General features: G+C 38.4%; 1 protein-coding gene across 1 annotated transcript in view; it reads right to left on the bottom strand.

Annotated features, from left to right (window-relative positions):
• ccser1 (coiled-coil serine-rich protein 1) overlaps positions 1–13,968 on the bottom strand; it is a 115,451-nt gene that overhangs the window by 57,852 nt on the left and 43,631 nt on the right. The window contains exon 9 of the mRNA XM_018669372.2: positions 5,000–5,077. Coding sequence (XP_018524888.1) covers positions 5,000–5,077 — 78 coding nt within the window. The remainder of the gene's footprint in view (positions 1–4,999; positions 5,078–13,968) is intronic.

Below are 13,968 nucleotides of genomic sequence, written 5' to 3' on the forward strand. Positions count from 1 at the left end.
TGCTTGTGGGTCGGGGAACAGAAGTGGGGTGAAAAGTTGCAGTGGCTATGAAATATTGAGAAATTCATTAACCTTGATTAAAATTAATCAACCAAATTAGGATAAGATGTAAGGATGGGTTTATGAGAATGAAAGATAGATAATTTATGATACAGTTTCAAACTCAAATATGTACTGTCCTGTTAAAATCCAGCACAAGTGAGCTGAGTTAAAAATCTATTTTCATTAGTCATGCCCATGACTACGCGAAAAGCAAGGGAAGCTCTCCGCAGTTAAATGTTGCAGTTGGAGCGCGGTCCTTCAGCAAAATGCACCAGCAGAGAGAGGGGAAATCTCATAAAAAGTGACAACTAGTGATGGCCAGCCAGCTAGCAGGTCCTTCTAGGAGATAATTAATAGGTTTTCACTGGCAGATTTACAGACGGAGGCAGAGCAAGGAGAGCATTGGCTATGAGCTGCCCTTTCCTTCAAAATGCTGCACTTTAACTTAGCTGCGGCAGGCAAGGTTTCCCTTTTAGACTCTCACACAGGCACAGACATGTATAGACCCACACCAATGTTAATAAGCACAACATGCCCCCCAAAAATGCACAATTTCATGAATTTGACAGGCTGACCTTTGTTTCAAGGGCATATGGTGCAGATAAAAATAAGGTTACACTCTGGCTGCAGCAAGGACAGCTTAATATTAGACAATGTATGTATATACACACAGGCAGATGTATGCAGACTTTTGCTGTAAAAACACAGACAAGCGGTGTATGTCTGAAAATCAGATCCAGCTGGTGGCAGGAACCAGAACATCCCTGTTGTAGAGAAACACCAAGCAGATGAATACACACACAGAAACACACACAAAGTTGAGGCCGATCAACGTCTGTGCGTGCTTGTGCATGCACAAGTGACTGCATGCTCTAAAGACTGATTGATGGATCCATGTGTGATGTGGGACAAAAAAACCCACACATAGTCACTTGGTGACTTTATCATATCACCATATGGGAGAAAGGAAGACAGAAAAAAAGACAAAAAGTGGGTAAAGAGAGAAAAGACAGTAAGAAGTGAAAAGAAGCAAACATAAAGTAAATAGAGGAGGATATCATACTGTATCCAGAAGACTTAAAGGATCCAAGTCCAGTAATATTCTATATTTTTGTTATTATCAATAAATCCTACGGTAAAACCAAAACCAACAATGATTCGAATCTACTAACAACTATTGCTCGTGTATCCAAAGCCTGATACAGTATAGCTTATTCCTCTGTGTCATGGAGCTCTACTGATGTCCCAAAACCATTAGGAAACACATCAGTGAGGTGAGCCACACTGTGTTACGCGTGTCTTCATCATCATAAACATAGGCACTGGAGTTTATTTTGAGTCAATCCCTGGCATATACCACCCTGCTGCTGTAAATACTCACTGGTGCACTAAATCTGTGGCTGAAAAAAATCCCTCACAAATGCACTGTTTACTTCTGTTTCATAATTGTTGTCTTTCTGTTTTACAAAACCTCTGACCGTTTCTACAAATGAAACTATATACCTGTGACCTGCTTTTCATGGGAGAGACTGGGCTCATGCCACTCATGGTTTGAGTGGCACAGCTAGGGCAAGTCAGAGTCAAGTATCAAGAGGACTTACACATTGCTGGTTTTGGTCTTCACCAAAATAGCTGGGATATATTAAGGATATCAAAATTATATGGCATATCGCCAACCGCCAATCCTGTAGGTTTGCTGCTTGATATTATTACAAGTTTTCTCTGCCACTGAACATGGTTTCTTGCCAGGAGAGCCATCATTGCGTTTACAAAACAAAAGTTTAGAATACACCCCCACTGAAGAAGTAGTGCTGCTCACTGCTGAAGCTGGTCACTGGCTGCTACAGTGAGTCAATATCAGTAAACAAGATGGGCCCACAAGGCCAGGGCTGGCTGGTTAGCATGCTAACTACAAGAAAATAAGTGATAGAACTAGAAGCAAAATATTGCTGTTGCTTTCCACTGCTGGAAACAGCTGTTGGCCAGTAAAGGAATGGAGTTTTATGCTGAATTAGACTGATAAGTAAAGAGCTCTTAAAGCTAATGTTTGCTGTGTTGCAATAGCAAAAACCTACATATAGCTCCTTTAAGGTCAAATCTTAAGTTAAAATGTATGTGACAAAGGTTTGCAGCATCCAGCATGTTGTGCTTTGCATACAGTATGATTTCTGTGCGGCACATTCAAATTATAGACATCACCCACATCAAGTCCACAACTGTGAGGGTGACAGGTTTGAAGTTTATACATTTGAGATACATTCAAAAGCCACTTTATTAGGTACACCTGTTAAATTCAATGCTATCCAATACAACTGCTCACCCATAAATCTACCTTTACAAGGATCATAATGCTCTGTCAGATTCATTTAAATATGCTTATAACTGGGGTTGTAGATGGTGGTGGTGGTGTTGCACTGGATTGAAATGAATATTGAAATGTGTGTTTAATATTTTTCCTCCCTCATGCTTGGGTGGGCAAAACATTATATCACATTAGATTTTCCAGCTCAAGTGGCCACTGAGTGTAAATGTCCGTTAATAGTTATGTCATTGATGGCCATGCTAATTTACTCTCCCATTTCCCATCTCAGACACAGGGTGAGGTTAAAAGACACAAACCGCTTCAAAGAATCAGTCAGTGTGTGTGCCCACCTTGACACAATTTTGACAGTCCTTGGATTAGACCAATAAAGAAATATTACTATGACACTGCTATAGTGCCATTTGTGTTTTTAATCAGTAATTTGCAGCACCAGCCCAAGAACATTTCAAAGTTCCTGACACAGTTAGGTGAGATAAATTCTGGTTAATGACATTCTTGATCACAACACTACAATCTTTTGACAATCTTGAGCCTTCGTCACAGCTAAAAATATAAGCTCCTAGCAGCCTCCAGACAAATCAATCAACCTTAGCCACAGAGGACAGCCACAGTGAAATGCTATCATCCTAAAAAAAAAGAAAAGAAAAAAAGCTCACATCTCTTCTATAACTTCTAATCTGCTCATTTGGAGTAGTTCATCTCAAGTGTTTTATTTAATGAATTTCATTTCCTTGTGAAATGAAATGATAATTAAATGTAGAATTCATTACAGATTATTAGAAACTGCTTGTGTGTATTTATTAAAAAGAGGAGTAACTACCAGAAATGATTTACTGCATTAAAAAGGTGTTTGAGTGTACAGTATGCTAAGATTGTCTGTAGACATGACTTTTAGAAAGAGAAATTATTACATTGTCACATGAACTGTTTAACAGTGGCACTCAGTCCTCAGATAAATCTAAGGTCTGAATACAAATGTGCACAAAATTGGTATTAGCTCTGCATTGGCCGACAGAGAAAGAGAAGAGAGGAGGATAGGTGCTGCTGACAGGAAGACAGAGAAAGAGAGAGCGAAGAAGAGAGGAGAGAGGGAGAAAAATGAGATTCGAGTGCCAGAAAGCGATCAAACAAAACAGATGCCAAATGAGACTCAAGTCAGTGGGTTAGACTGGCATCCCCTACAATAATGCCATAACACTGGTACATTATCCTGCTAAAGCCTGGCATGATGTCTGCTTTACACTGCTTTGATAGAACAGGTGACAAATTACAGACGTGTAGATGACAAACTATGAAAAATGTTGTCGAGCTTGTTGTTGTTTAGCTTTTTTGCAGATGATCCAACAATCGAGCTTCCAAAAACGAAGGAAAACGACAGAGGCAACACAATTTATTCAGCACTTAAATCACTACATTTCATGAATATAGTCTGGTTATTCTAAATATCAAAACATGGGAATGACTCCCTGCTTCCCATCCTTGTCTACAGAGGCAATTTTCAAAAAAATAATGCATCTCTCTCGGCTGGATTGGAATCCCAATAATTTTGCTATTACATTAAGCTGGCGGGAACAAGCAGTTTACATTAACAAAGATAGAAAAGATGGGCCTCTTGGTGCCACGCCATGTGAAATTGATGGTGTGACAGAGCCAACTATAAAACCATTCTCACATTTATTTCTTCTCTCTTTTTGTGGTCAGTGTTTACTGTCAGTCCACCCTCTGCAGTATGAAGTCTCACATAGTTGAAGATCATAAAAGGAAAGAAAACTGACAAAGCTACTTTAACACAAGTTAAACTTTCCAGTTCTTTGGTATGTTTTTTAACCTTTCTAAAAAAAAGGAGGATTTTTAATGCTTGAAAGGGAATGAAAAGATTTGGGCTTCAAAGGCAATTAGTCTTTAATTTATATCCATAAAACAAATAATTTAAAAACATTCAAGCTGCTTTAATTATTAACTTCTAAGTTTAGGGAAAAAAAGAGACTAAAAGAAAGAAAGACAGAGATAAAATTAGATGAGCAGCTTCTGAGACTATGAACTGCTTTTCTTGTGAGTTAAAAAGACTTAACAGTATTTTGCCTTTTTTGATTTATTGAATTTATTGATGTTTTCCATAACTGCATATCTTGTACACATATCACTGAATGGCCATCATCAGAACAGTCAGTCTTCTGGTTGCTAAAAACAGCAATGGCAACTGCTATCTAGTAACACTGACAGGAAGTTAGAGGAGCGTGGTCATTTTTCAAGGTTTTTGGGAAAAAAAAAATCTGTTGAAATATCTGGCTTAGTCAATTCTTAGTTTGTTTGTTTTTTGGTTGTTGTTGATTTTTTCACATATTACAAAATTACTGACTATAGTTCAAATTCATGACATATTTTCCAGCCTTAGTAGCCCCTCAAAATGAACACATAATCATTTTATTTATAAGATGCTGAATGCTTCATCACTGAGAGAACAATATTCTGATTTTCCAGTGATTACTGTTCAACCCTACAATAACATCCTACTAAACATCCTTTTAAAATTGGGTTTCAGTTTTTTGTACTAAATTAATATTAGATCCAAAACCTGCCTTTTTTATATATGTTAATACTTAATAGCTATTGTCAATAGTAATGGGACCTTACCAGCTCACTCTGGAGTCTGAGAATCAGTTCGTCTTTCTCCCTCAGTTGTTGCAGCAAGGCCTCCTCTCTGCCGGGATCCTAAACACAAGCAACAAAATACCATGTCACACATTACTCAGGACACTGAGAGCAGTGACTGAACAGACAGCAGTGATTTATCTAACAGACCTTATTCCCACAAAGGCAATATGCAGAGCCTAAGAGGATGACAACATACAAGGGTGTTTGTGTTTGTGATTCTCTGGCTGTTTCCATAAATATGTTTACGTGTGTTTACAAGTGTTTTATGTGCATTTATGAGTGTATTTGTTGCTGGTCTTTGCTGGGGTGCGTGTACGCGTAATAAAGTTGTCATGCAGTGCATGCTGCAGGACCGTGATCTCCTCCTCTCTCTACGTCTCTCTGTGATAAACTTGGTGTGTCCTATGGCAGCACCCCAGAGCACACAGCACTTTAATATGACCTTGTGTTGTCAGGGGACATTACTGTAGGGAAGAGGGAGAAGAGCAGCAGAGACAGAAGACAGAACAGGGAGGAGAATAACAATACTCATAAAAATAACTTCACTCTTATACCTGTGCCTTTGAAAACAACAGTTACAAAGTGCTCTGCAGCAAAATAAGAGAAATTATAAATGATTATAAAAATGTCTTTCATTGAAGTTTGTTTAATGTTTATGATGCATTCATGTTTATGGCTATAAATGTGCTGCAATGTTTATTTAACTTATCTCTTATTTATCCACTGCACAAATTAAGTTCCTTGAGTAAAATTATTTGGCATGAATTCTGTTTATAAGTTACTGTCTGCCAACCTGATTTTCACCATCAGAGTTTTCCAAATCCCTGTCATCTTTAGACCCTGGCTGGACTGTGGAACAACCAGGCTGCCAGAGGATCTCAGGCTTCACACTGGCTCATGGGGAGACTGAAAATAATAAATGTAGCTGGGCTCCAGACCTCACAGTTTTTATTAAAATATTCAACTTAATTCTAAATTGGAAAGGTAACTAAAATTTTGGACGGAGAGTGACACAGTGAGAAAGAGAGTAGAAAAGGAAAGGAATAAGAGGGTGTGAGAAAAGGAGAGATAAGGTGGAGTGAATGAAATGACGGACATACAGACAGTCATTACCTCTTCAAGGACATAAAAGCAGGAGAGGAAAAAAGAGGGGCTAGATAACAGGAGGAAAATGAGGGGGAAACGTGAGGAAAGGGGGACAGTGATAGAGAGGAGGAGAGGACAGAGAGGGCCTGAGGCTGAGCATGATGGTCTGAAACCGTGGGGAGCCATCTAGCTAAAGGACAGACAGAGAGTCAGAAGGAGACCACAGGGAACCGTATAGTTACAACACTGTCCTTTAACTGACCTCTCTGATGCAAACACAGACAGCTAACCTGACAAAAATCTGAAATGTAAAAATGTATCCTGTGCAGTAGGAGTCTGTTTTGTCATGACTGTGGTGATGAGCTTAAATAGCTAGAAGAGGAAAAAAAGAAAATATTTTAAAAAGCATAAGAAATACTTGTGCTTATAGTACCACTGGCTGCATAATAAAGGCACTTGTTGAGTGTGGAGGAAGGTTGATTCAGTTCACAGTCAAGTGTACTCAAGCCCGGTGTTTTTTCTGAGTCTTGATTGAAATGATAGGCAAATGACCAACATTTCATCATGGAACATGGAAGGAATCTGTTAATGCTAAGTAAACAAGCAATACTTTCTTTTATAGCCCATGTTACATTACATATAAACTTTCACTGTGAGTACAACTTGACCTGATGTACAAAACCTTTTATTTGTTTGTTATCTTTCACTGGTTCAATGTAAGAATGATTTAACCATGATGGATGTGTCAGAACACAGCGACATTAACTGGGGGCAAACAACCTAATTTGAGTGAAGTTTATCAAGTTAATCAGTGTGTGAGATAAACTGCCGTGGAGTATGTGAGGTGCCCTGTATGGCTAGGTTAAGAATGTTTGTGTTGTTGTGATTGTTTGTGAATAGGTTACTATAAAAAAAAGAGATGAAGAAAGAGATTAGAATTAAAACAATAGAACAAAAAAATAATCATAAAAATAGTGGTTCCAAACAGCCACACTTGAGGCCAGGGTGAAAATGGATGAGACACAATGAATTGTTTAAATAAGGGAATAACAAGATATTCACCCACTTTCAGACAATCTTTCAACTTCTTACTATTGCACTTGGTTGTTCATACAAAAAAAGAGTAAAGAATAGAAGGCAGAGCACTAGACAGAGAGAGGTGGTTTCAAGCACTTAAACTGGAATAAAACCATGCCCTGTGCCACACACTTAACAACAGAGCTACAGAGGTGGTGGCCCTGTGTCACAATTTCCAGGTATTAAAAAGACCAATACACAGAAGATCGGCAATGTGTCTAAAAAAAAAAAGTTTTGATTGGTTTTCTGGCATCCTCATTTTACAGGTGTAATTGGTGTTGAGGTCTGTGTTAGGGCTTTTCCTTGTTACAAGATAATGGTCAAGGTGGACAAAGCTAAAAGCTTTGCTAAGTGCTTCCATGGTGATAAAAACCTGTAAAAGAATACATTTCCCACTAGGAAACAGAAAAACAATTAACAAAAACAAAACCCTCTGGTGAGGAATCAGAATGGACTCTGTTTACCTGACTTTACAGAGGAGATGCTTGTATTTAGAAATAATAAGGATATTTTTTTCCTACTGCCAGAACACACACATACACACAGAGAGCACAAAAATTACTACCATGAGATTTGAATGGGACTGAAAAATCACTAACATGCTGTGACAATTACTACATTAGTCAGCCTCTAAAATTAATCTTGCCCGAACAGAACTAAAGGCAGTTCTAAATGAGCTGTCTGGCTACAACAGCACAGCATGTATGCTTCTTTGCTGTGTGTGTGCGTGTATGACACTGTATGTATAAAAGTAGTTGTGTTTCAAATGGTCAAAACAGGCTTATGACTAAATCCAGGCAGACTTCATTGAATTTTGTGGTTTGTTTATCGGTTGAGTATGAGTATGAACATAAAAGAGGAGACGGAGATCGTATAAGCTGTGATATAAATACATAAAGATTAAAAAAAAGAGAGATAATGTACTTCAAGTGTACCCTGCAGAGTTCAGTGTCATGACCCACAATTAAAATCGTGTTCTGGCCTAACTTTGAGGTCAGGTGGCAGAAATGGCCGTTGTTGAGCAGCCTCACCATATACAACCCTATAAAAAACCATTTAAGAGGAGGGACATATTAATGTACCAAAAGCTAAAATGAGAAACTATTCTGCTGGCTGAGAGAAGCACCACAATATGCATTAAGTCACCCATCAGGTGGCATTCCAACCAATTTTTCAAGGCAGAATTGAATGGAAAGGGCTGAGGAAGTGAGCCATGTGAATTTATTTCTAATGTGACTGGAATGGCCTCAGTGGGGATAAATCTGATCAAAATCATTGAAGTGCATCCACTTTATGTGATTTTGTATGGAGGTTGAGGCCACTCTATGCTTGCAATCAGCACCCGGTTGAAGAGAGTATGGAGATGAATTACATTCCCCTTGTTAGCAGAAATTATTCAATTTTTTAACTTTTTTGGAGAAACACACATTTGAGGAAATGTGAGGGTTGTTTATCTATTATTTCAATACCCCTCTTCCTGCAATTTGTTTAACAAATTGCCTGCTTCTGGAAATTGGTGAAGGAGGAGTGAGAAATAACAGTATAATTAAATGCATTCTCCTTGTTAGCCTCACACCAATGTACCCAGCATCTATCCACAACTTTTCACTTCTTAAACCACAAGTGCTTGTGACTTGAATGGGCTGAAATACCCTCAACAGTACTGAACATTCATGGTGTGTCATTGCATTTTGGGTTACCAGCGTACCCTATGCAACCATGACAGTGCTTCCTTGACAACCTCACTCTGTTCTGTTTGATCAAGGTGAGTTTATTAATATGGAACATTGCCATGACAGACTCACAAAGACTGTTTGAAGCTATAATTATATTAAGGTTTAAGTACAGGCAAAAAAAGAAAAAAAACTTAAAACAATAAAGGCTAATCTGAAAAGATGAGCTTTAAACTCATTTTAAAAAGTCTCAGCAGTATCCACAAATCTGTATAATAAGCAGAATAAATAGAGAGAAATTTCTCCATTTCTCCAGGCATCTTCAAAAATATTACATACATACATCTGCACATGTAAACCTGGTGTCCACACTGCAAATGTTCTGAGTATATAATATATTATAATGGTCATAGATGAAAATTACAAAATGTAGTTGAATACTGAAAAGTGCCAGCATGCATACTAAAAATTGTGAGAAAAAGTGTGGTACTGATGCACATTATTGTCCCAAACGGCAATGCAAACAAAAAATGGAGGAGCAACTCACATCTTGAACTGTGAAAACATGTTGGTATAATCCAGCAGCCACTTACAACACATAACCAAACAGAGCTAGGAGTCCTCTGTATTTTTACTAGCTTTTTGTGAATATGAAAAAATAGGTGTTATCTGAAAATTGATTCTGAATTTGATCATTTTTCCTATACCCTTTGTCTGATTTATGTCCATTAGCACATCTCCTATTGGTACAAAATGTTTAAGTACCAAAAAAAGCCAAACGCCCTCAACATAAGTACAAAGTGGTGTGCTTAATATCAGTACAGAAAGTAGCACAATGCTACTCAAGCCAAATGAACACTAGATAAAAGTGACAAAAGTCTAAATTAAATTTTATTTCAGTCCTTGATGTGGTTATATGTTGTCTAATATGGTTGCTTGGACACTCCATATTAAAGCATTTTACTGTTTACATTCATGACTAGATTAAAAAACACAGGCAATCTCAAAGACACATGCACAAATGTGCACACGGACTCATTATAATTATGTTGTTAATAGCATACTATTTATGCACACTGACATAAGAGGGTATGACAAGCAGCTTAAGTGTTAAAAAAAGAGGTGGTGGTGACAAATGTGTCATTTGCACATACAGATACAGTACCATGCCTTCAAGAATGTGCAATAAAAAACTGTGACCTCTGTCACCTGTCTTTCTGAATTAACTTAGCTGTCAGTAGAATCTAAAGAGCAGGTCACCATCATCACCATCAAGTCTGCTGTGATTCAGGATCTTTGAAAATAAAGTTTTCTGTGCATCTAGACACATGCTGCACTTGACAAACTTGACTGACACTGTGATCCTCCTACATAAAGTGAAGGACATGGTGTGAGCAGCAGTAGTCATTGGATGCTATAGGTACTCTATCTGTTCTAAGTGCCTCAAAAGGCAGTAAAGCTGACAGGGAGCACAGAGACAGTTAGGTAACCTGTCAAACCAGTTCTGTAATATTTACGCTGTTTGAAACAGAGGAGAGATGTCACCTGCCAAGACATCCTAAAATGCACCAAGAGCCACTGAGTTCCCTCATGTCTGCAGTTATCACTGAGACATTTTAAATATAGTATAGTATAGCTATAAAATGAGGCTAATTAAATGCAGTGAAATACTGTATTTCTACTGTCTTTCATGTTGCAGAGGCTGGAACCCACACACATACATCAATGATAATGTAAGAGATGAAATATTAAGGGACCAGAGGCTGGTTGTACAAAGACAGTCTTTAACTATGGCTTAGATCTAACAAACAGTTAAGCTTCAGAGATAATTCTTGAGTAGGATTAATTGTCTATGTTCTCTGAGCGAATTAAGGCTCTTTTGAAACTAAAAAGCACAACTGACCAAGCCTTTCAAGCTACTCAGCCCCATGCAAACCATAAGAAACCATATTCCTTCTGGAGTAGTTGCAACGGTAATAAAATGTTTTACCGTGAATACTCAATATTATGTGAATATTCAAAGCCGCAACTAACACACACAAACACACACACATATATAGCAAACCGCAAATTATGAGTGATGTTCCTCTTATCAGCAGGTGTCATGGTTTGGTACTGTCATTTCAAAACATGACTGTATAGTGTTGAGATAGTCTGGGGTAGGGAGGTTAACAAGTCCAAAAAAAAAAAAAAAAAAGACGACTGACCCAATGCAGTCACTCTGTACTTGTTTATATACAGTATGTGCGATTGTGTGAAGTTCTTCATTGTTTATAAGTTTGACTTGTGTATCTATAGTGTGTGTGCTCATGAAACTTGTATCTTTTTGTGTATTCTTGCACTATAATAATAAATTTGTAGTCATTATAATTATACATTATTAATTTCTAATTATGCAGCATCTGACACAATGATAAATGTTTCACTATAAAAAGAAGTTCCTCATCTCTGCTGAAACAAAGGTGAGCGTACACAAATGTCAATTAATTAGGTAAAAAAGTTGCTGTCCTAGACTTTTTAAAAAAAAATACACTGGTGCTCTGAATACACCTCTGGCAACAACTCCAGTGTGAGATTTTTTACTTTAGTCTTCTAAAATACAGTAGAACACTTTAACTGGGACATAATCTGGTAAAAATCATGTCACATGCATTGGGTCTAAATTAAACTAGGGCGCACTGTGACACTGCAGCCTCTCAGGTGGCTACCATAGATTATTTTTATACCCACAGAGTCGTTTTCTGGAGTGCCAGGACAAATTCTCTTCTTCTCACCCCTCCCTCAGTCTCTCTTTTTCTTCTTCCCCTCCCTTCCCCCTTTCTCTACCGCCCTCCTCCTCAAACCCTTCCCTCTTTTTTGCTCTCTCACCTCTATCTCTTATACCCCTGTATTCACTTTCTCCTCTTTTACTGAGTTATCTAACTTAACGTCATCAAACTGAATGCATTCTGCACTTTCCACCACAGCCTCTCTCCCTCAACCAATCTTATAGTCAAGTAGAACAATGTCCTATTCTCAGCATAGTGCCTATTTCCTCATATTCAGCTTTTCCTCATGCAATATGCCCTCCCCATCTTTATGTTGTTTCTTTTCCGCACCTCCAGCTCTGTCAAAAGGTTAGCCTTTGCCTCCCACCTTCTTACTCATTCTCCTCTCTCTCCCTCTCCCTATATATATATATATATATATATATATATACACACACACACACACACACACATACACACACACACACACACACACACACCAGTCTTATTCTTCTACCTGTTTCCATCACCCGTGTAGCCTCAATCCCTCCAACGCTGCTTTCTCCCTGCTTTTTATATCAATCTTTATGCCACTGCCACTCCCTCAGTCTTAATGCATGCTAATCAGAGAAAAACAATACTTTCTAAAATGTTGTTTTTCTTATAATTGGAATAGAAACCTACAGCTTTCCTTTCAATCACTATTTACAAGCTAGAATTTTGCCCATTTGTCATAACACTTGGATGCCAGCTGGTGCCTGTTCTTTAAAAACCTGGTGCATGGCATTGTTGCTTAATATTCAACAATGAAGTGAGAAAATTCCACAAATTTTAATAACATTTTCTTCCACCGCAACCTGTCTTACAAAGTAAGTGAAATGAACCTTGCCTTTTGAGTGTCTTCATTATAGATACTGCGCATGCTCCCAGTGTCAAGAACGAACCTCCATTATGATTTCAAACCAATTAATGTATGACTGCAACACCTTGAAACACAAAGATTGTCAACCTTCAGTACATTGTGATATGTGATGGGTCTGTACATGGCAACACTGCCAGCTTCATCCACCAACAGAGAAATTTCAACCTTTAGATACATCTGTATTATTGCATATTTTTGTTTTGCTATTGAATTATTCATAGTACATACAGGTCAAGTCTTTATATTTTTGTTGTGGACCATTTCTCCTTTCTCCTAAAAAAAACTACCTCTTCAGATTACACTTTCCCTGTTGTCCACCTTCCCCATCCATGCATACATGCCTCCACGAGAGAGTTTCATCCTGAGCTGCTGAGCATGCTGTGTCCCACCCTACATTTTTAATTTTTCCTTATCATCCAGTTGCCACTGATACTCCATGTAGGTCAATAAAGAGGGCACACATTCACACAAACACCCTCTCTCCCTCTGTCTCTCTATCTCTCACACATGCACACACACACACAAATAAATGCACACAAACTAATATACATAGTGAAAAAAATGCTCTAAGTATCAATTTGTAAGACACATACTGGTACACAGATATAAGTACATTCACACACACACACACACACACACACACACACATACTCTTAGCACAGTGGTACACTTTGCTGGCACTGTTGATGCCCAGGCCTTGGTTTGTGGTTGTGTTTAAACGGACTATATATTAAAGGACTTTTACTGTTCTGTAGATTCATGTATGTGAGGGGAGGGGGAGACAAAATACTAGATTCAACTTTCAAAACAATGCAGTTCAATAAAACACCACCACAGGCATTAAAAGTACCACAGAGTTGAGGAGTCTCGTCCCTGCTGCTCCTCTCTCCCCTAACCACCTAACAAGAACTCTGCTGCCACCCAACTAAATCCCAGAGAAAAGCTTGACAAAAGCCCTCCCTTGGTAAATTTAAACCCTGCTCACAGATACACATGCAAGCACACACTTGAGCTATAACACACACACACACACAAACACCCTGCAGAGATTAATAAATCTCATCTAGATCGCACAGCGGTGATGGACTAGTTTAACAGAAGGGGTCTGGGACCTGTCAAGGCAAGCAAAGCACTTTGCCCACTCTCTTATTCAGTTCATCCCCCTACCTCTTTTGCTTTTTATCACTATTTTTGCTACTTTCTCCTTTATATTTCCCCTTTCTTCTCCCTCACTGCCTGCCTTGCCCCTCTGCTCTCTGTCTTCCTATTTGATCTCTTTATGATTCATTACAAGCTGATGTGGAAAAAAGGCTGGTAATTGTTCTGTAAAACTGAGGGAGACCCACGGATCAAAGCAAGATTCAGTTTTGTATTTTTGATCACAGACAGACTGCTGTGTTCTTTTAATTGAACTAGGGGGCTCTGTGTAGTTGAAGGTTCCGT

Source organism: Lates calcarifer, linkage group LG13 (genome assembly GCF_001640805.2).
Source record: "Lates calcarifer isolate ASB-BC8 linkage group LG13, TLL_Latcal_v3, whole genome shotgun sequence".
NCBI lineage: Eukaryota > Metazoa > Chordata > Actinopteri > Centropomidae > Lates > Lates calcarifer.